A 23,019-nucleotide genomic window follows, 5' to 3' on the forward strand; every position below is an offset into this window, starting at 1 on the left:
CAATATAGCGGGCAACCTTAGATTCTCTATAGATGAATTCTGTCACTCCCAAAGATGTGCATAACCTCAATTTTACTTAAATGGGTTACTCCATTCTTGCTATCTAATTTCATAAACTTGATGGATTCTCTCTTTCTTGATGAACTGAGAAAAAAATCTGCACATCATCTACAGGGATGAAATTGGAAAGAAGCAGACTGCTGCGATGACAGGTAGGCTACTCCTATGGATGATCATCTCTAACCATACTCTTTAAATTTTATTTCAGGTAGTATTGATAAAGTAATCTAAGACCCCAGTTTGGCATTGAGATCATAAGGGAAGCATAAAGATACAGGGGAAAAAAACACTATTACTTTGGGAGAGTCCCTTAACCAGGTGATAACTGAGCAATAAAGTATAACATTTAGCAGGAAACATTTTAGAGTGACACACTTATAAGGTTAAGAGGACATGCTGCCTCTTTCTGTATGGCAGACTTTTTAACAGTGAAAGAAAGATAAACTCAAATGCTGTTTTGTTGTGAGGACTAAATGAGAGAACGTATGAGATGCTTTCAGCAAGGTGCCTGATGCATATGAAGGTCGCTAATCATTTTCAAGACTTCCACTTATGCAGTTGCTATCTCCCAAGAGACAGCACCAAGAGACAAGGGTTACAAAATAGCAAGAAGAATCATTCAGTTTTAAAATATTCTGTATAAAGGCAAGACTATATTGGTGTAAATAAATTTCTTCCTTGTATTTTTACTTTGAAGAACACAGTACTAATTTGAATATATGAGTTTCAGTATGTGTTGTTTTTTTTTAAATCAGTCTTATTTTATGATAAATTTCCCAGTATCTCATTGGGGTGAACTATGGAAGAAACACTTCTAAATATTAAAAATGACTTTCCAGAAGTAGTTTTAGATCACTCAATATCCTGAATGTGATTATTAGCACTGGACAATAAAATGATCAGAAAATAATAATGAAATTCAATAAAGATACAAATAAGGATGTAAATTCAATCACCTTGAAGGATAAGGGAAACCTTAAAATATCCACCATAGAGTTACTCAATTTTAGACAAATTAACTGAAACAAAATGTGAGAATTAGTTCAGGAGGGAAAAAAATGAAAGGAAATCATTTAAAATGATTCATAGGGAGACTTAAGGTTATTCTTAAATACTTTATTTGATGCTCAGAGAAAAATCAGATAGATCATATTAAGAACAGCAGTGCAAAGTAAAGAAGGAAAATTGGCAAGTGTAGGAAAATAGAAATTTTGTTAATACTAGGCATACGTGTGTGTTCAGTCACTCAGTTGTGTCCTATTCTTTGGGTCCCCATGGACTATAATCCACCAGGCTCCTCTGTGCACAGGGATTCTTCATGCAAGAATACTGTATTGGATTGCCATTTCCTCCTCCACCTGGTCATCCCAACCCAGGAAATGAATCCATGTCTCCTGCATCTCCTGCATTGACAAGTGGATTCTCTACCACTGAGCCACCTAGAAACCACTAGGAAGATTGTCTATATAAAGTGAATAGACTTATGGCACCCGTGGCAACTCAGTTATGAGGATACTCCACTAAAAGCAGCATATTGATCTAAATTTCACAATCTAAACTTGCATATAAATCTTAAACTACCTCTTTCATCTAATCCTCTCTCTGAAGGAATAGCAGGAATAGAATGACCCCATTAGTGGAATCCAGGTGATCCATTTAAAGATCTGGGTTATCTTGAGACCTCCCAAGAAAGCAATCTTCATTTTTTTAAGGTCTTAGTTTCTTAATTCTCTCATGAAAAATCTGCACAATTACCACAGACATAGTTAGTATAGAATCTTTACTCCTTCTTTTTGTCAGCATTGTCATTGACCTTTGTAGCCCCTCTGAGTTTCTTCAATCTGTTTTAACATTCCTTTTGATGTTGTCTTGAGGTCTTCGTCTTCTCATACAGGCCATGTCTTACAAGCCTGTGTTTGAGCTCAGTCTTCCTCATGTAATTCAAGGAACTGCAAATCATTTCAAAGCCAGCTGTCCTGCTCCCACCAAAATGAGTTATGAATCCAAAAATAAAAATGACATCTGGTGTGATCTTGTACATTTTGGCTGTTCTGTTCTGTTCTGTTCAGTCGCACAGTCGTGTCCGACTCTTTGCGACCCCGTGGACTGTAGCCTACCAGACTTCTCCATCCATGGGATTCTCCAGGCAAGAATACTGGAGTGGGTTACCATTTCCTTCTCCAGGGGATCTTCCCGACCCAGGGGTCGAACCCAGGTCTCCCGCATTGGAGGCAGACGCTTTAACCTCTGAGCCACCAGGGAAGCCCAGTTTTTCCAAATTTTTGTCTTAGGTATTGTTGCCTTTCGGAGAAGGCAATAGCAGCCCCCTCCAGTATTCTTGCCTGGAAAATCCCATGGATGGAGGAGCCTGGTGGGCTATGGGGTCCATGGGGTCCATGGGGTAGCTAAGAGTCAGACACGACTGAGCAACTTCACTTTCACTTTTCACTTTCATGCATTGGAGAAGGAAATGGCAACCCACTCCAGTGTTCTTGCCTGGAGAATCCTAGGGACAGCGGAGCCTGGTGGGCTTCTGTCTATGGGGTCGCACAGAGTCAGACACGACTGAAGTGACAGCAGCAGCAGCATTGTTGCCTTTTCAGGGTGAAGGACATCATGACCACTTTTTCCACTGAAATAGTCTGTTGGTCATTAACTTCCTGGTATGGATATTTACTGTGTTATTCATGATGGTGGCTCCACTCTTGATTCTTAAAGATACTACATAGTCTACTAACTGACTATGGTTCTGGGAGGGCCTTATGACTCACTGGACCTGAGAAAGGAAGTCTTTTTGCATCTTAGGGAGAGAGACCATTTGCCTTTAATTATTCCTAGCAGCTTCACTTAGGAGAGGGTTACTGGAGTTCTTGGGGGAAAGAGGGGAGCAGAAGTACTCCCTGCATTTTGACAAAGAATTGTGGATTGATCATGTGATTTCCTTAAATTTTTGGAGTTAAAAACTTTGGTTTTCAGGACCACTCCGGAAATTCTGACTGAGTAGGTCTTGAGTGTAGCCCAATATTTCTGTCTTTTACAAGCATCTGAGATTATTCTCATTCAAGTGTTTAAGGATCACAGTATTAAAAGCTTGTCTATTAAATGTAATTTTATAGATTTCCAAAAGTTTTTGATCATTTTAATGCTAAATGTTATTTCAAATTAAATAAACAGATAGTGAACAGAAATAACATGAAGGAAAAATATTTTGTTATGAAATACCTTAAGTAGAGGAAGCAACATGTTGGTAAAGTGGAAAAGTCCTATGGGGGTGAGTTGGAGCTGCGATTTGTTGATAATTTTGTAAATTTACTGTGGAAATAATAAAATCTCCAAATTTTTAGATGACGCTGAAGTCTACTGGATAGTGAAATATTGAGCTGGCAAATACAATTTGCACGACAATGTCATAAAGTTATGGGTGGGTATTATGAATGTGGCAGATGGATTTCAATATGGACAAACAGAAAATGCTTTTACAATAAAATCCAAACCATACTTACTATATGGTAGATTTTATTCTCTTTATTGTAATGAACAAGCTGTGTGATTTTAGGCAAATCATTCAAACATTTGCAGCAGAGTTAGGAATTAAAAGCGTATCTCAGAAGAGAGAACCAAAAGAGAAGGAGTTGAGTCAAGAAAATTTGGGAGTATTATTTGATTGGATAATATAAGTGAAGACAAGTGATGGAATATACAACTTCTTCCAGTGCTACTACCCCTCACCCCAACCTCTGTTAAAACTTCAATTCTGAACAGAGGAGTTTGAATTTACACAGCACATAACAGCAGCAACAACAAACAATATAGTAATAGTCTAGGAAAGTAGTTTCTTACTGCAATTACCCTCACACTAGTGAAATGCAGTGGCACCTGTGTCATAAATACTGTGTGAATAGCTAATATTTACTAAAGCTCACTATGTATCAGGCATTGTTCTAATTGATTGTATTTATTAATGCATTTAATCCTCACAATAACCCCAGGAGACAAGTATCCATACTATCCCTTTGTTCAGATGAATAAATTGAAGCTCAAGCAGCTTAAATTTCTTGTTCCATCATAAAGTAGGTGGTAAATCAAACCTGGTTTTGTGACTGATTTACTTTAAACAAAATTAATAAAAATACATTCTAGTTTAAATCTCTTTAATGATGCTACTCTTATGAACTTGCTTTCTGTTAGCTTCCTTGACTGATAATAAAATAGGTGGTATTATAGCTAGTTCACTGGTATTGTGCCTGAGACCATTTTTACCTTCTATATCCTAGAACATAGATGTACTCTGGAAAGTGAATTTTGAATGAGAAAATTATTCACCTACTGTGAACTTCAGAAAATGGTATTTGAAATCCACTGATCTAGGCAAGAGGCAAAGATTGTTGTAATTAGAAGTGCAAAGAAGAATAAAATTGCAGAATTTCAAATTGCAATAGATTTCACAGGACTTGCCAAACCTATGGAATATGTATGAAGTCATGAGACTGGGCAGGCTTCCTTGATAAAGAATCCACCTGCAATGTGTCAGAAGGTTTCACTGGAGAAGAAAATGACAACTCACTCTAGTATTCTTTCCTGAGAAATCTGATGGACAGAGAAGCATGGTGGGCTATAGTCCATGGGTGGCAAAAGAGTAGGACATGGCTTAGCGACTAAATGACAATGGCAACATGAGATTAGAAGGATTTTGATTGATCCAGAAATATTTGCATTAGATGTTTAGAAGAAAAGTGATCTCTAACAACAGGTATAGTTAAAGAAGTTAGTTTGTAGGAAATTTTAAACTGAAAACAGAAATAGAAGTGCCCAATAAAGATGAATATTTAGAAATGTAGATGGGGCATAAGAGTAAATTCCTGAGGAAACACCCCATTTGGAAGGATAAGCCTTCTTAAGTCCTTCAGGGAAAATATGCCAAGTGTAAACAAACCAGAAAAATGGGTAAAGACACATCCAGATCAGTAGGTAAATGAAATGATTGACTTAGGGAGTAGATTGAAGAGACACAGTGAAAGGTACAGATGAACCTGTTCAATAGCATCTGTGTAGGCTGTGCTTAGTCACTTCAGTCATGTCTGATACTTTGTAACCCCATGGACTAGGCTCCTTTGTCCATGGGATTCTCCAGGCAAGAACACTGGAGTGCGTTGCCATTTCCTTCTCCAGAGGATCTTCCCAACCCAGGGATTGAACACACATCTCCCGTGTCTCCTGCATTGCAGGCTGATTCTTTATGGTGAGCCACCAAGGAAGCCTGCAGGAACATCTACAGCCAGGTAAATTGAAAAAGAAAAGAAAAGAAAGAAAATATTTTCAGGCTTAAACTGATTTTTATAGGTCAAGAATGAAGACTGAAAAAAACCTGGTGTGTCTGACAAACAGAAACTTGACAAATTTTGAGAAAACACCTTGAGTGGTTTGTTGAGGTTCAGTGCCAGATTGCAGACTATGAGATACATTTGTGAGGAGACTATGAGGAAATATATCATGGAGACAGTGAGCAGACTAGTCTGATGATAGAAAAGGAAGTCAGATTAATGGTAGTGAATTATGTTTTCCACTCAAAGACTAACTCAAAGTTCGTAGTTCTTTACTTATGTTAAGAATGCTATGTTCACCATTACAATGCCAGTTATCAGAAGTTTACATCTTTGGGCTTTTAATTCCTAAATGACAGTATCAAGTTTACATATAGGCAGCCAGAAAAAGTCTAAATTAGATTCATATTTAAGCAATTTATCTTATTATTTGTAAGCACTTATTAAATAATTCTTCAAAGAATTTGAATTATTCTTCAAAGTTTCTAAGACTGTTAAAGGATTTAATAAAACAATGCACATTGTTTTCTTTGATACAATTTTTTGTTTCCATTGATAGAAGTTCAAATTGTTTTCATATATCTGCTTGAGGATAAATTGAATTGTAAATGACTGGCAAGGACATCTGAGCAAATTATTCAGAAATCATCTAATGATTCTTAATGTTTTTAGTTAGCTTGTAGCATATCAAGATAATAAGCTTTCCAGATAGACATATAGAAAAATAAACAAAGGATTAATAAAAGCCAAATTAGTATCTTATATTCCTGTAGAACTTGATATAAAAACTTAATTCCATTCAGCTTCTTTAAAATAAATAAATATCCTCCAGTATGAGTCTTTGGTCACAAGTTTCCAAGTTCCTTGAAACTATCCATAAGTTGAAAACTCTGAAAAAAGGATTAGAAGAAGAAAAAGTCTCCTGGGTTTAGGATAAAATATTTAATACCCAGTACAGAATCTGTATTAATATGTACAGCCTGGTATACTGGAGTGGGTATAGCCTTTCCCTTCTCCAGGGGATCTTCCCAACCCAGGGATTGAACCCAGGTCTCCCTCATTGCAGGCAGATTCTTTACCAACTGAGTCACAAGGGAAGGCCAATAATACTGGAGTGGGTAGCCTATGCCTTCTCCAGCAGATTTTCCTGACCCAGGAATTGAACAGGGATCTCCTGCAAAGGATTCTTTACCAACAGAGCTATCAGTGAAGTAAAGATATCCTATGTCCAAGGGCAAAGGAGAAGCCCCAGAAAGATGGTCGGAGGGGCTAAATCGTGTTTGGAATCAAACCCCGTACCAGCCAGAGTTGCTCAAAGGGCTCAAACAAACCTTGTGTGCACCAGGACCCAGAGACCCCACAGAGACTGTGGAAAAAATGTTTCAGTGTCTCCTGCAGAGGTACGGGCCAGCAGTGGACTGCTGAAGGGAAAGGGGCTCTGGGTGCAGCAGACTTGGGTATGGCATAAGCCCTGTTGGGGGAGGTCACCATTAACCCCACCACAGAGCCTCCAGAACTTACACAGGACTGGGAAGCAGACTCTGGGAGGGCAAAAACAAAACCTTGTGCACACCAGGACCCAGAAGAAAGGAGCAGTGACCCCACAAGAGACTGACCCAGACTTGCTCATGAATGTCCAAGAGTCTCTGGCAGAGACGTGAGTTGGCAGTGGCCTGCTGCAGGGTCGGTGGCACTGAGAGCAGCGGTGCATGAAGAGGACCTCTTGAAGGTGGTCACCATTATCTTCATCACCTCCACCATGGTTTGGCCTCAGCTCAAACCAAAGGGAGGGAACACAGCCACACCCATCGACAGAAAATTGGATTAAAGATTTGCTGAGCATGCCCCCATCCATCAGAACAAGACCCTGTTTCCCCCTCAATCAATCTGCCATCAGGAAGCTTCCGTAAGTCTCTTCTCCTTCTCCATCAGAGGGCAAACAGAATGAAAACCACAGTCACAGAAAACTAACCAATCTGATCACAGGGACCACAGCCTTGTCTAAGTGAATGAAACTATGAGCCATGCTGTGTAGGGCCACCCAAGATGGACGGGTCATGGTGGAGAGTTCTGACAAAACATGGTCCACTGGAGAAAGGAATGGCAAACCACTGCAGTATTCTTGCCTTGAGAACTCCATGAAAAGTATTACAAGGCAAAAAGATAGGACACGGAAAGATGAATTCCCCAGGTTGGTAGGTGCCCAATATGCTACTGGAGATCAGTGGAGAAATAGCTCCAGAAAGAATGAAGAGATAGAGCCAAAGCAAAAGCAAAACCCAGTTGTGGATGGGACTGGTGATGGAAGTAAAGTCCAATGCTATAAAGGGCAATATTGCATAGGAACCTGAAATGTTAGGTCCATGATCAAGGCAAATTGGAAGTGGTTAAACAGGAGATGGTAAGAGTGAACATTGACATTTTAGGAATCAGCAAAATAAAATGGACTAGAATGGGTGAATTTAACTCAGATGACCATTATATCTACTACTGTGGGCAAGAATCACTTAGAAGAAATGGAGTAGCCATCATAGTCAACAAAAGAGTCTGAAAATGCAGTACTTGGGTGCAATCTTAAAAATGACAGAATGATCTCTGTTCATTTCCAAGGCAAGCCATTCAATATTACAGTAATCCAAGTCTATGCCTTGACCAGTAATGCTGAAGAAGCTGAAGTTGAACAGTTCTGTGAAGACCAACAAGACCTTCTAGAAACTAACAAGCAAAAAGGATGTCCTTTTCATTATTGGGGAATGGAATGCAAAAGTAGAAAGTTAAGAGATACCTGGAGTAACAAGCAAATTTGGCTTTGGAGTACAAAAAGAAGCAGATCAAAGGCTAACAGAGTTTTGTCAAGAGAACGCATTGATAATAGCACACACCCTCTTCCAACAACACCAGAGAAGACTCTACACATGGTCATCACCAGATGGTCAACACTGAAATCAGATATATTATATTCTGTGAGGCCAAAGATGGAGAAGCTCTATAGACTCAGCAAAAACAAGACCGGGAGCTGACTGTGGCTCAGGAAATGAAATCCTTATTGCAAAATTCATACTGAAATTGAAGAAAGTAGGGAAAACCACTAGACCATTAAGGTATTACCTAAATCACATCCCTTATGATTATACAGTGGAAGTGACAAATAGATTCAGGGGATTAGATCTGACAGACAGAATGCCTGAAGAACTATGGATGGAGGTTTATGACATTGTACAGGAAGCAGTGATCAAGACCATTCCATAGAAAAGGAATGCAGAATGGCAAAATGGTTGTCTGAGGAGGCCTTAAAAAAAGCTGAGAAAAGAAAAGATGAAAAGGCAAAGGAGAAAAGGAAAGATATATCCATTTGAATGCAGAGTTCCAAAGAATAGCAAGGAGAGATAAGAAAGTCTTCCTCAGTGATCAATGGAAAGAAATAGAGGAAAATAACAGAATGGGAAAGAGTAGAGATCTCATTAAGAAAATGAGAGATACCAAGGGAACATTTCATGCGAAGATGGGGACAATAAAGGTCAGAAATGATACAGACCTAACAGAAGCAGAAGATATTAAGAAGAGGTGACAAGAATACACAGAACTATATAAAAAATATCTCATGACTCAGAAAATCATGATATGTGATCACTCACCTAGAGCCAGATATCCGGGAATGTGAAGTCAAATGGGCCTTAGGAAGCATCACTGTGAACAAAGCTGGTGGATGTGTTGGAATTCCAGTTAAGCTATTTCAAATCCTAAAAGATGATGCTGTGAAAGTGCAGACTCAATATGCCAGCAAATTTGGAAATCTCAGCAGTGGTTAAAGGGCTGGAAAAGGTCTGTTTTCATTCCTATCCCAAATAAAGCTAATGTGAAGAATGTTCAAACTACTGCACAATTGCACTCATCTCACACGTTAGCAAAATAATGCCCAAAATTCTCCAAGCCAGGCTGCAACAGTACGTGAACCATGAACTTCCAGATGTTCAAGCTGGATTTACAAAAGGCAGAGGAACCAGAGATCAAATTGCCAACACCCATTGGATCTTTGAAAAATCCAGAGAGTTCCAGAAAAACATCTACTCCTGCTTTACTGACTATGCCAAAGCCTTTGACTGTGTGGATCACAACAAACTATTGAAAATTTTTAAAGAGATGGGAATACCAGACTACCTGATCTGCCTCCTGAGAAATCTGTATGCAGGTCAAGAAGCAACAGTTAGAATGTGACATGGAACAATAGACTGGTTCCAAATCAGTAAAAGGAATACGTCAAGACTGACTGTTGTCACCCTGCTTGTGTAACATATATTCATGAGAAATGCTGGGCTGGATGAAGCACGAGATGGAATCAAGATTGCCGGGAGAAATATAAAAACCTCTGATATGCAGATACCACCTCCCTTATGGCAGAATGCAAAGAAGAATTAAAGAGCCTCTTGATGAAAGTGAAAGAGGAGAGTGAAAATGTTGGCTTAAAACTCAAAATTCAGAAAACTAAGATCATGGCATCTGGTGCTATCACTTCATACAAATAGATGGGGAAACAAGTCCCTTGGACTGCAAGGCGATCCAACCAGTCCATCCTAAAGGAAATCAGTCCTGAACATTCATTGAAAGGACTGATGTTGAAGCTGAAACTCCAATACTTGGCCACCTGATGCAAAAAACTGACATTTTGGAAAAGACCGTGGTGCTGGGAAAGATTGAAGGTGGAAAGGAAAAGCGATGACACAGAATGAGATAGTTGGATGGCATCACCGACTCAATGGATATGAGTTTGAGCAAGCTTTGGGATTTGGTGATGTACAGGGAAGCCTGCTGTGCTGCAGTCCATGGGGTTGCAAACAGTCGGACACGACTGAGGGACTGAACTGAACACAATCTAGAAGAGAAAAAGAGATAAACTAAGAATACTCAACTCCATTCTGATTACCATATTTTCTTGGGATAAATGGGCTGATCAGGAAATAAGAATGACTTTGCTGAATCTCATTGTTTGAGTGGCAAAACCAATTCAAGTGTTTGAAAGAGAGAGTAGCACAGGATCCTTTCTGTCTATACTTTATCTGGAGCAAAGCCAACATAGAAGGTTGGAGTGGAACAGGGGTACATTTTAACTGACGTTTAGTCCAACAAAGGTTGTTATTTCTGATTCAATGACTGTGACCTTAAGTGCTGAATTACCAGCAGAGTGTTAACAAGTTCTCTCTGGTTGTAGAATGGTAAGAACTCTGATAGGCTTCTCAGTTGGTGCTAATGGTAAAGAGACTTCCTGCAAGTGCAGGAGACAAAGGAAACATGGGTTCAACCACTGCGCTGGGAAAATCCCCTGGAAAAGGATATGGCAATCCACTCCAGTATTCATGGAGAATTCCATGGATGGAGTAGCCTGGGAGGCTACAGTTCATTGGGTCACACAGTCAGACATAACTGAAGCAACTTAGCACACCCTTATATAAGAACTCTGATAAATAGCCTTTGCATTTTTTATGTTGTAGTTACTCCCATCATGGTTGATCTCAGTCTACCAAGACATGAAGAGAGGCACACAACCAACTCTTGCAAGCAGGGACAAGACAGCTTCAATATACTGCTAGAATAGCCATGAATACTTCACACAATAAGTGATAAAAGTAAATTGCTTCAGACTTCTCTTTGGTCTTTGTATATTTTTCTGAGTCCTTGAATTAAGACCCTTAACCATATCTGCAAAAATCCCTTTAAGGTAACATTCAAAGATTCCAGGAATTGGGAAATGGATGGCTTGGGGCCATTATGCAACCTACCACAATCTTCAAGGGTATGCCATTTTTCAATATTTTCCCACTACTTTTAGGACCTGCCTTATTCAGCAGTGAATTAATGTGGTGGATTCATAAATTATGTAAGCATGTAATTCTGTGCATAATTTCCTCATTGACACAATTCTTGCTCTAAAAGTAAACCTGATGTCTATACATACATCCTTAGCTCATAACTTTGCCTGTAGTTCATTTTTTAAAAAATGCCATCAGACTTTCCACCACCACCAAATCTTAGGTTATCTGCATCTACAGTCTTTTTACTTTTCTCCCCACTGTGACAACTGTTGAAATCTCTAATAAAGGCCACACTCTTTCTGCATGCATTCTGACTATATCCTAACTCATTATCCAAACTACTTCCTTAATTATTCTTCTCTCTTCAGCACTATCCGACTTGAGGGGTGGCAAAAGAACCCAAGTACTATTTTTATTGAAATTTTTCTTTCTTTTCTTTTTTTCATCCTCTCTGTACCACTTTGGAGCCACTATAGCCCTGGAGAAGGGTCTGAAGAAATACTTTCAGACCTACCTTAGGAAGGAATTCGACCTTATAGGTGAAGATTCTGTCTGGAGCAGAAGAGGAGTGAGGAGCCCAGTGTTGTACACTGTGGATTGTGGGAAGATGCTTTGCTCCAGTGAACCTATTATCATAACTTAATGTTCCTCTCTGTACCTAGAAATGCATTTCGTATCACGTATGATATCAGTAGATTAATCTAAACTTTTTGTTTTTAATTCATACTTGCTTGTATATATTTTCCATCCTTTCATGCTAATACTTGTAAGGTTTTTAGGACAATGCCTCACATGTACCAATTAATTGTAAATGTTGATTGAATAAAAATAAAAAAAGTTGATTGAATAAAAATAAACTGAAAAAAACATCTTCAGAACTAGGCTGAGAACTTGAATGACAACAGAAATGAAAGTTTGAGCTTGTCATACATGAGGCAGAGAAAGTGAGACCTTGAAAGAAGACCAGAGATAATAGCGTAGGGGAGGCAGGAGTGTGTCATATCAAGGGAGAGATACAGCAGTTGTAGGAATAAAAGGCTGTCAAAAGAGAGAAATGGTTAAAGGGGGGTGATTAATAAAGTTTTGTATGCTTTGCAGAATGTTGTCCCTTTGTTCATTACCCTCCAAACCATTAGCAAAATTCTGTATTACTTATAAATGCCTTTGAAGCCACATTTGTCTGTCTTGTTTACAATGCAATGATCTGTGAGAGTGCTCCATGGAGCACTGAACGAGGGCAGGCAGATCCTGTGATGCACAGTTACACTCAGTAACCCTGTGTTATATTGTAAACTACCTAAGGACAATTACTGCATTTGTTTTGCCCTCCATTATATCCCCACTGTGTAACAAATTATCTGACACATAGTAGGTGTGCAACAAATTTGTAAACATGTGAAGATAAATTTTCACAGTGCCAGCAGAGGAAAACCTGATCATGTAGCTCATGTGCTTGCTATCTTTTAAAGTTTCCCCCTCTATATTCTGGATCATTTTTGCATGTCTAAATGACCTTGGCCAGAAGTTTTACTCCCTGCAACTGCCACTGCAGCCAGGTCTGTGGAGACACAACCAGTTTCACTCAGTTGCAACTTGAGAGCATCCTGTAAATGCACATGGGCATTAACTGCCTGTGGAGTCACCTTTAGGGATGGAAGCCCATTGATATATCTGCCAAGGAGATTATCATGAACTCATCTCATATTGCTCTGGTACTGTGGGACCAAGCTTCAGCTGCCTGTCAAAGTGTTGGTCTCCATAAGGCAGCCGCCCGCCTTTTCAGTTTCATTCCTCAACCCCACCCCAAATCACACTCCTGCTTTCTGGAATACATTTCATATAAACTGTCTATAAACAGATTTTGTTCCAAGCCAAGATAATATATTTTACAATAGTTTATAAAGCTTTATTTTTACTTAAAGGGAAATAATTTGCCTATGCATATATAGTCTCTGTTATTTTTAGCAAGATCTTCCTTTTTTCTCAGAAGTGCAAAAACACAATGTTCTGAAATGATTTTTATAGCTAACTCTATGGTCACAGCAGATTAAAGGTAATTTTTATATTCAAACCCCTGCAGAGGTGTTTGCCAAGTTTGCAGAAATATCCATTATAATGCCTGTCTCTGCAGTGAGAGGTTTGTAAAACCCAGCAGGAATTGCAGCTGACTGTGAGGCAAAAATGGAATCATCCACGATCATATTCTATTTTTATTTTCACACTGTTTAATATAAGCCACCTACTTGGGAAGTCATTCAAGAATATGTCCTTCTTACGAACACACTCTTCATTTACTATTTTGAAGAGAGATCAAATAGTAATGTAAAAGTCTTTTGAATTAAGAACAATTTCAAACTATTCAATGCCTTTCTGTGAAAGCAAAATTGTTAGTTTCTCAGTCTTATCAGACTCTTTGTGACCCTATGAACTGTAGTGTGCCAGGTTCCTCTGTCCATGGCATTCTCCAGGCAAGAATAATGGAGTGGGAAGCTATTCCCTTCTCCAGCATATCCTTTTTACTCAGGGATTGAACCTTGGACTCCTATACTTCAGGCAGATTCTTAACCATATGAGCCATCAGGAATTATATTAAATAGTTCCTGGGGTTTTTTGCGCTTTTTTGCCTATTATATTGATATAAGCTCTATATACCTTCAGTAAGCTCAGTAATTTTTAATAGAAACAGTTCATTTAGCAATGTATATAAATACTACGTCGAAGAAGCCTGGTCACTGTTGTGTGTTTCCCAATCCAGTAAGCTTGGTTTCTTTCTGAGACGGGGTGACTGTGAGAGGTGGGTCGACAGTCAGTTCTGCTTCAATGTGAAGGCCTGGAACTGGCTGTTGGGCTGCAGACATTCATGTGCAAAAATGAGATGTTTTTGCATTCTGTGCCACAATTCACATTAATAACTTTAGCTTTCCTTGGGAAGTTCACTAATGTCATTGAGACAAGCCTTTTGATCTTTTGAATATAGGGATAGTGAAAAGAGTGGATTCCAATACTGAAAGATAACATAGATGTTTAACATACATACAGTGAGTCCTACTTTGTTTGGCACCATTTCATTTTTTTTTTCCAACCATGGTTTACTTTGGGAAACATGCCTTATGACATGGACCACAAACAATGTGCATCATACCTTAGCTCAAATCCCCTCTCCTTAATTGCCTGATTTTTATTTATTTGTTTATTTTAAAATTTTTTTTCTTTTTTTTTTATTGGAGGCTAATTACTTTAAAATATTATATTGGTTTTGCCATACATTGACATGAATCCGCACTGGGTGTACATGTGTTCCCCTTCTTGAACCCCCCTCCCACTTCCCTCCTCTCCTTATCCTCCCTCTGGGTCATCCCCGTGCACCAGCCCCGAGCAACCTGCATCATGCGTCGAACCTGGACTGGTGATTCTTTTCACATATGATAATATACATGTGTCAATGCCATTCTCCCAAATCATTGGACCCTCACCCTCTCCCACAGACCAAAAGACTGTTCTATACATCTGTATCTCTTTTGCCATCTCATATACAGAGTAATTATTACCATCTTTCTAAATTCCATAAATATGCGTTAGTATACTGTATTGGTGTTTTTCTTTCTGGCTTATTTCACTCTGTATAATAGGCTCCAGTTTTATCCACCTCATTAGAACTGGCTCAAATGTATTGTTTTTAATGACTGAGTAATACTCCATTGTGTATATGTACCAAAGCTTTCTTATCCACTCGTCTGCAGATGGACATCTAGGTTGCTTCCATGTCCTCGCTATTATAAACAGTGCTGCAATGAATATTGGAGTACATGTGTCTCTTTCAATTCTGGTTTCCTAGGTGTGTATGCCCAGGAGTGCGATTGCTGGATCATATGCCCACCCTTAGCTAATTTTGATTTCAGAGTTTCTTCAGGTTTCCACTGGGTGCGTGGTTTTTAGCCCTTTCTTTGGATCCCATAAACTTTATTCTAGGTTGGCTCAGTGGTAAAGAATCTGCCTGAAAAGCAGGAGAAGCAGATTTGATCCCAGGGTCCAAAAGATCCCCTCGGGGAGGAAGTGGAAGCCCACTGCAGTATTCCTGTTGTGGGAATCCCATGGTCAGAGGAGCCTGGTGGGCTACAGTCCATAGGGTTGCAAAGAGTTGGGCACAACTGAGAAATCGAGCCTGACTAATCCTTAAACTCACATCGTTCCTTATTCTTCCAGAAATATGTCAATGTGTCTCATTTGTTAATGCAATGCTACCTCTCTTCATTGATGATATGAATATTTCAGAATAGAGACAGGAGACAAATACAGGCACCCAGTCCAGCAATTTGAGCTGTACGCCCACTTCTCATTGAAATACTCATTTTCCTTGATTTCCTTGACACTACATTACTGTTTTTCCTGTTATTGCTCTCATCTCTTCTCGGTTTCCTTTATAGGGTTTTCATTCTTTATCTTTCCATTGCAATTTGGATTATTCAAGGTTTGGTCCTAACCTCACTTCATTTCATACTCATATCATGGTCTTTCTTTCCTTTCTTTTCCCCCAGGGAGTTTGGAATGTTTCATTTGAACCCAGCCCCTCACCACAAAATCGCCAGGACATCAGAGTCCCCCCTCAGCTGGGCGGTGCCAGCATCACTCCACAGGCAGCACAGCCTCCAGGGATGCCCCTCCTTGGTGGTCCCAGAGGAGACAGCTGGGGAACTGCTGGCAAGTGCAGGAGTGGAGGGCTGGCATGCACACAGGTGGCAGCATGGCTTACATCATTGCCTCCTTCATGGGCTTTCTTAACCACAGTAATTGTTCATTTATCATTCGCATCGTGGAGAATCATGTTCATACTCCATCACTATTATTGAAACTGAATTGTGTTTGTATAGCAAAATTTTAAGAGAAATCACATTTAAAGTGTATCACAATATTATTTCCTTGTTATAATCAATTTAAAGTTTCACTCATGAAAAATACGTCCAGGAGAGCACACATGTCCACAAATAGCTTTAAAATATATAACAATATGATACTGAGTGCCAATTGTATACTCATCATTTGTTAACATCTACTTATTTTCAGCTTTTACAGTCAGTCTATGGGAAAGTTTAGAACTCTTAGTTACATTTACAGGAGAGAATATCAGAGTAAAAGTGGTAGATGAAAGGACATAAAAGTAACGTAGAAAAGGTAAAGGAAAAATAGGAGTAAAACTATCACCTTATATAATAGAAAGTCAAGAATTATTTCCAAGAGTTAAGAGGATAATAGAGATTTAAGCACATTGTCAAATTAAAAAGGAAACCACAGAAAAGTATATAATATTTGGGCGGAGAGAAGAAAGTGAAAGTGAAGTCACTCAGTCATGTCCGACTCTGCAATCCCATGGACTGTAGCCTACCCAGCTCCTCTGTCCATGGAATTTTCCAGGCAAGAGTACTGGAGTGGGTCACCATTTCCTTCTCCAGGGGATCTTCCTGACCCAGGGATTGAACCCGGGTCTCTGTCATTGCAGGCAGACGCTTTACCGTCTGAGCCACCAGCATATCATATGAGGGAGTAAACAGTTATTCTCTAAACCTATTTAAACAAGAAGAACTGTTTATATGAAAACCTTAGGAAGAAAAGTATGAGAAGTTAAATAACTGGCTGTAGGGAATGAGATTGGATGGAGGAGAGGTTTGGCTCCCCACCTCCCCTTATCAGCACTTATAAACCTCTACATTCCTTTGATAAGGGTATATCTCTATGTTAAAAAGTAAAAATTAGTAGACAATCACCAAAAACACAACTACCTTAGATAAATTATAGAAAGAACAAATGTGAAATCACTAACAAAATTCTTAAAAAGACTGTTATTGAATAATGTAGTTGAAATTTAGCAGGTGTTTTCCACCTGTTTCTTTTAACTTAGATGTTAACTTTAAAATAGCAGTTTTATTTTAAAATTTTATTGTGCCTTTCATATGCTGCTGCTGCTGCTGCTAAGTCGCTTCAGTCGTGTCCGACTCTATGCAACCCCATAGATAGCAACCCACCAGGCTCCCCCTGGGAGCCCCTGGGATTCTCCAGGCAAGAATACTGGAGTGGGTTGCCATTTCCTTCTCCAATGCATGAAAGTGAAAAGTGAAAGTGAAGTATAGTACTTCACAATTTTTTAAAATATAGATGTTTATAAAATAAAAATAAGTCAACAATTTCAATTGCTTCAGTAAATTCAACTAATATGATTAAAAATATTTTTTAACTTAGAGACATAATTTTAGCTATATAAGAAACAATGACTGAAAAGGCCAAAGTGGTATGCTCTGAAAAGGCCAGTGGGAAAGAAAATCAACAGTCTAAGAGGAAGGAACTGGTTTTAGCAGGAGGAGGGAAAGTGGAGTATCTCTACTGAATTCGAATAAGGGAAGAACAGTATAAATGGAGATGTAGTTAGATCTGAATTTCCCTTCTTAGGAAAGTAAATTTGACATGTCAATAGTTTTGTAAAGCAGTGGGTAGAGAAGGAGGCTTTCCAGTTTGTGAAAAGAAGACAAGATTCCAAAAACTTTTGGGATAGTTACAAATTAACCATCCATATCAACTTACTAAGGATTGAAGGACAATGTTGAAGCTGGTGATTATGCATGCTTGATGAGCGTAAATTTCGAGTAGCTTTCAGGTTCCAAAGCAGTCACAAATGGAATAGTGAGTTTACTGGGTGTGGGAGTTTGACAAACAAGAGCAACAGAATCAGAAGGGCAAATGAATTTAAATATAAGGAAACAAATTACACTAATCATTCTAGAAAAGCTTGACAATGGAAAGTAGATGGTAAAGTTAAGTGCTACACATGGGCCATGAAATAAAAGAAATGCAAGAGTGCTGATCATGAGTAGTGAGCTTTTAAGTCACTAGTGGAGGTGGAATTAATATTTGGATTCTTATTTCACATGTGCTTCTCTCCCTTGTGAAAGTCAATGTAATGTTTAGGGTTGTTGTGTGAAAAGAAGGCAGAACAGCCTAAAAAACCTCAGGTCTTATCCAAATGCATAATATTATTACATCAATGCAGTTCAGTTGCTCAGTCATGTACAATTCTTTGCAACCCCATGAACTACAGCATGTCAGGCCTCCCTGTCCATCACAAACTCCCGGAGTTCACCCAAACCCATGTCCATTGTGTCAGTGATGCCATCCAACCATCTCATCCTCTGCCGTCCCCTTTTCCTCCTGCCCTCAACCTTTCCCAGCATCAGGGTCTTTTCAAATGAGTCAGCTCTCCGCATCAGGTGGCCAAAGTATTGGAGTTTCAGGTTTAGCATCAGTCCTTCCAATGAACACCCAGGACTGATCTCCTTTAGGATGGACTGGTTGGATCTCCTTGCACCCCAAGGGACTCTCAAGAGTTTTCTCCAACACCACAGTTCAAAAGCATCAATTCTGTGGCACTCAGCTTTCTTTATAGTCCAACTCTCACATCCATACATGACTACTGGAAAAACTGAAGCCTTGACTAGATGGACCTTTGTTGGCAAAGTGATGTCTCTGCTTTTTAATATGCTATCTAAGTTGGTCAAAACTTTCCTTCCAAGGAGCAAGTATCTTTTAATTTCATGGCTATAATCACCATCTGCAGAGAATTTGGAGCCCGGAAAAACAAACTCAGCCACTGTTTCCACTGTTATTTATTTCCCATGAAGTGATGGGACCAGATGCCATGATCTTAGTTTTCTGAATGTTGAGCTAAGCCAACTTTTTCACTCTCACTTTCATCAAGAGGCTCTTTAGTTCTTCTTCACTTTCTGCCATAAGGGTGGTGTTGTCTGCATATCTGAGGTTATTGATATTTCTCCTAGCAATCTTGATTCCAGCTTGTGCTTCTTCCAGCCCAGTGTTCCTCATGATGTACTCTGCATATAAGTTAAATAAGCAGGGTGACAATATACAGCCTTGACGTACTCCTTTTCCTATTTAGAACCAGTCTGTTGTTTCATTTTCAGTTCTAACTGTTGCTTCCTGACCTGCATACAGGTTTCTCAAGAGGCAGGTCAGGTGGTCTGGTATTCCCACCTCTTTCAGAATTTTCCACACAGTCAAAGGCTTTGGCGTAGTCAATAAAAGATTTTCTGGAACTCTCTTGCTTTTTGCATGATCCAGCAGATGCTGGCAATTTGATCTCTGGTTCCTCTGCCTTTTCTAAAACAAGCTTGAACATCTGGAAGTTCATGGTTCCTGTATTGCTGAAGCCTGGCTTGGGGAATTTTGAGCATGACTTTACTAGCATGTGAGATGAGTGCAATTGTGCAATAGTTTGAGTATTCTTTGACTTTGCCTTTCTTTGGGATTGCAATGAAAACTGACCTTTTCCAGTCTTGTGGCCACTGCTGAGTTTTCCAAATTTGCTGACATGTTGAAAGCAGCACTTTCACAGCATCATCTTTTAAGAGTTTGCATAAACTGGTGTAAATGGAATTAGTTATTGTCTAGTCAGTAAAATGTTACAATTTTCAAACAAAGATATTTCAAATTCTTGAGGAATTAAGGAGAAAATACTCAAAACTATGAAAATGGCTTATAGAGAATCACTTCATTTGTAAGCTAACAACTAGATAAGTTTTTAAAATACACGTCTATTGCATGTAGACTTCTGGATAGCAGCCATTCTGACTGGTGTGAAATGGTATCTCATTGTGGTTTTGATTTGCATCTCTCTGATTATGAGGGATGTTGAGCATTTTTTCATGTGTTTGTTAGCCATCTTTATGTCTTCTTTGGAGAAATTTCTGTTTAGTTCTTTGGCCCATTTTTTGATTGGGTCATTTATTTTTCTGGAATTGAGCTGCAGGAGCTGCTTGTATATTTTAGAGATTAATCCTTTATCATTTGCTTCATTTGCTATTATTTTCTCCCATTCTGAAGGCTGTCTTTTCACCTTACTTATAGTTTCCTTTGCTGTGCAGAAGCTTTTGATTTTAATTAGGTCCCATTTGTTTATTTTTGCTTTTATTTCCAATATTCTGGGAGGTGGGTCATGGAGGATCCTGCTGTGATTTATGTCGGAGAGTGTTTTGCCTACGTTCTCCTCTAGGAGTTTTATAGTCTACATGCAATAAATGCTGGAGAGGATGTGGAGAGAAAGGAACCCTCTTACACTGTTGGTGGGAATGCAAACTAGTACAGCCACTATGGAGAACAGTGTGGAGATTCCTCAAAAAATTGAAAATAGAACTGCCATATGATCCAGCAATCGCACTCCTGGGCATACACACCGAGGAAACCAGAATTGAAAGAGACACGTGTACTCCAATGTTCATTGCAGCACTGTTTATAATAGCCAGGACATGGAAGCAACCTAGATGTCCATCTGCAGACGAATGGATAAGAAAGCTTTGGTACATATACACAATGGAGTATTATTCAGCCATTAAAAAGAATACATTTGAATCAGTTCTAATGAGGTGGATGAAACTGGAGCCTATTATACAGAGTGAAGTAAGCCAGAAAGAAAAACACCAATACAGTATACTAACACATATATATGGAATTTAGAAAGATGCAAATGATAACCCTGTATACGAGACAGCAAAAGAGACACAGATGTATAGAACAGTCTTTGGGACTCTATGGGAGAGGGTGAGGGTGGGATGATTTGGGAGAATGGCATTGAAACACGTATGTTGTCATATGTGAAATGAATCACTAGTTCAGGGTCAATGCATGTTATAGGATGCTCGGGGCTGGCATGCGGGGATGACCCAGAGGGAGGATAAAGGGAGGAGGGAGGTGGGAGGGGGGTTCAGGAGGGGGAACTTATATAAACCCGGGGCAAATTCATATCAATGTATGGCAAAACCAACCAATATAATATTGTAAAATAATTTGCCTCCAATAAAAAATAAATTACAAAAAAAATAAATAAATAAAATACACGTCTATTCGCCTTCATTTTTTCACCCTATAGACATTCTTATATAATTTTGAGGTTGGTATACTATACACACAGTCATAGCTTTAATTGTAGTGATGGAATACACAGTGATGACTCTTCAATCTCTTTATCCAGCCCAGTCGTTTCTTGTGCGTATTAGGACTATATCAGTATATGTACTGCATATTTCCAGTAGATGACCCCTAAGCATCTCATTATTCCTTCATCTGTCTTATCTCTTTTCATGAAAAGAATCATGACCCATCCGATGAACTAGGTGAAAGCTTCCTCCTACTCCAGAGCCCCATGTTTAATTAATCATCGCATTCTGACAATTCTACCATGTTGGTATCCCAGGCATGTTTTCTACCCTTCAGTATTGTTATCGCTACTTTCATTCTGTCCCTCCTCACTTCTTGGCTGCTGAGTTTCAGTAGCCTCTAAATTGATCTCCCGATTTTCCTTCTTATTTCTCATCTCTCCTCCATGCCGTTACCTAGCAGTGTGACCTTTCGTAGTTCACTGCATCTCTTTAAAATTGGCTTCCTCATCTCTGAAATAGATACCGCATTTATACATTCTACTTGATAGAATCATAGGATTATTGCTAATAAATATACATTATATATAAACTCTGGTTATACTGGTCATACTTCCCTACAGCATATACTCTAAACTAAGAAAGATTACCATTGAAACAGATTATTTTTTAAGCTTCATAATCCATCAGGATTTTCAAGCTCACTTCCTAATAATACCCTCATAGATTTTTTATTGCATGACAGAGCAAGCCACATATCATATATCAACTGTAATATAACACTTTACTTCTTTAATGCAATGCTTAGCTGTAAATGTCCGTTAACGACAAATGAAGTATTTAAATTTGGAGATACTTTGGATATATGGCAATACCTATAAATATAGAATCATCATTTCTACCTGAATTGCACTTAAAAAAGTTCCAACTGCTTCTACTATTGGAAAAGTAATAATAACAATTATAACTATACCATGAAGTATTAAGAGCTGAACATTCAATTTGAAGGTGGCTAAAGTGAAAAAGTGATGAAAAATGAACCTTGTGAAATGCTTGCAATTTATACATATATGCTATATAGAGGTCCTAAAGAGCAAAGAAAAGAGCTGTGGAGTTTTTATTACAGTTCGTCTTTCCAGAATCCCTTTCCCTTCCTGGCAGTAGGGTAGTGCTATGGTTATAGTCCTCATCTATAGATCATTCCTTTCCTATGTAAGAAAATTTATTCTAAGATATGCAAATCTTAGACTAAAAGTATAGTGTTTCTAAATATTGCAAATGTCTTTTTATTTTATTTGTGCTAAGTTTAAGTGTTTAGAAGACCACTAATACATTTTTAAAGTGTTTTTATATAAAAGTACAGTTGACTTACAATATTGTGTTAATTTCAGGTATACAGCATAGTGATTCACTATTTTTGCAGATGATACTCAATTTTTCACATTTGAAGTAGCTAACCATTAAATCCAGGTCAGGCAACTTACCATCATCACGCAGAGTCAGTGGTGTTGGAGGACTAAGTACCCGAGCATTCGTCACTGTGTTTTTCACCAGACAAATATAGCTGCCAACATCTGATGTTTGGACTTTAGAAATATAAAGGTTGCCTGTCTCCTGGGAAATGAACCGCCGGCTGTCTTCGGCCACAAAGGAAGGGAACTCGTTAAATACCCAGCTATAGATGATTTCTGAAAATATACAAAATTTAATGGTTGAAAGATAGATTATTTTATTAACAGTTACATTCAAACAACAAAGCCTTTATTAAGTGTTAGATATGTTGCAGGATCATACATTTGTGATTCAGATATCTATATCATTTGTATTTTATGTTCAAAGAACTATAGCTCTTCATGATTAAAGGAAGATCTGAAATATTTTATTTCTTAAATATTTCTT

At 38.7% G+C, this 23,019-nt stretch overlaps 1 protein-coding gene and 1 pseudogene across 1 annotated transcript in view; both read right to left on the reverse strand.

Annotated features, from left to right (window-relative positions):
* The window catches only part of CNTN5 (contactin 5), a 647,843-nt gene that overhangs the window by 416,022 nt on the left and 208,802 nt on the right, over positions 1-23,019 (reverse strand). The window contains exon 6 of the mRNA XM_088843612.1: positions 22,605-22,808. Coding sequence (XP_088699738.1) covers positions 22,605-22,808 — 204 coding nt within the window. The remainder of the gene's footprint in view (positions 1-22,604; positions 22,809-23,019) is intronic.
* On the reverse strand, positions 1,841-15,997 carry LOC148775539 (small ribosomal subunit protein eS24 pseudogene; annotated as a pseudogene).

The sequence above is a fragment of the Moschus berezovskii genome, chromosome 14 (assembly GCF_049115385.1).
Source record: "Moschus berezovskii isolate FMDL1 chromosome 14, NW_MosBer_1.0, whole genome shotgun sequence".
NCBI classification, from domain to species: Eukaryota; Metazoa; Chordata; class Mammalia; order Artiodactyla; family Moschidae; genus Moschus; species Moschus berezovskii.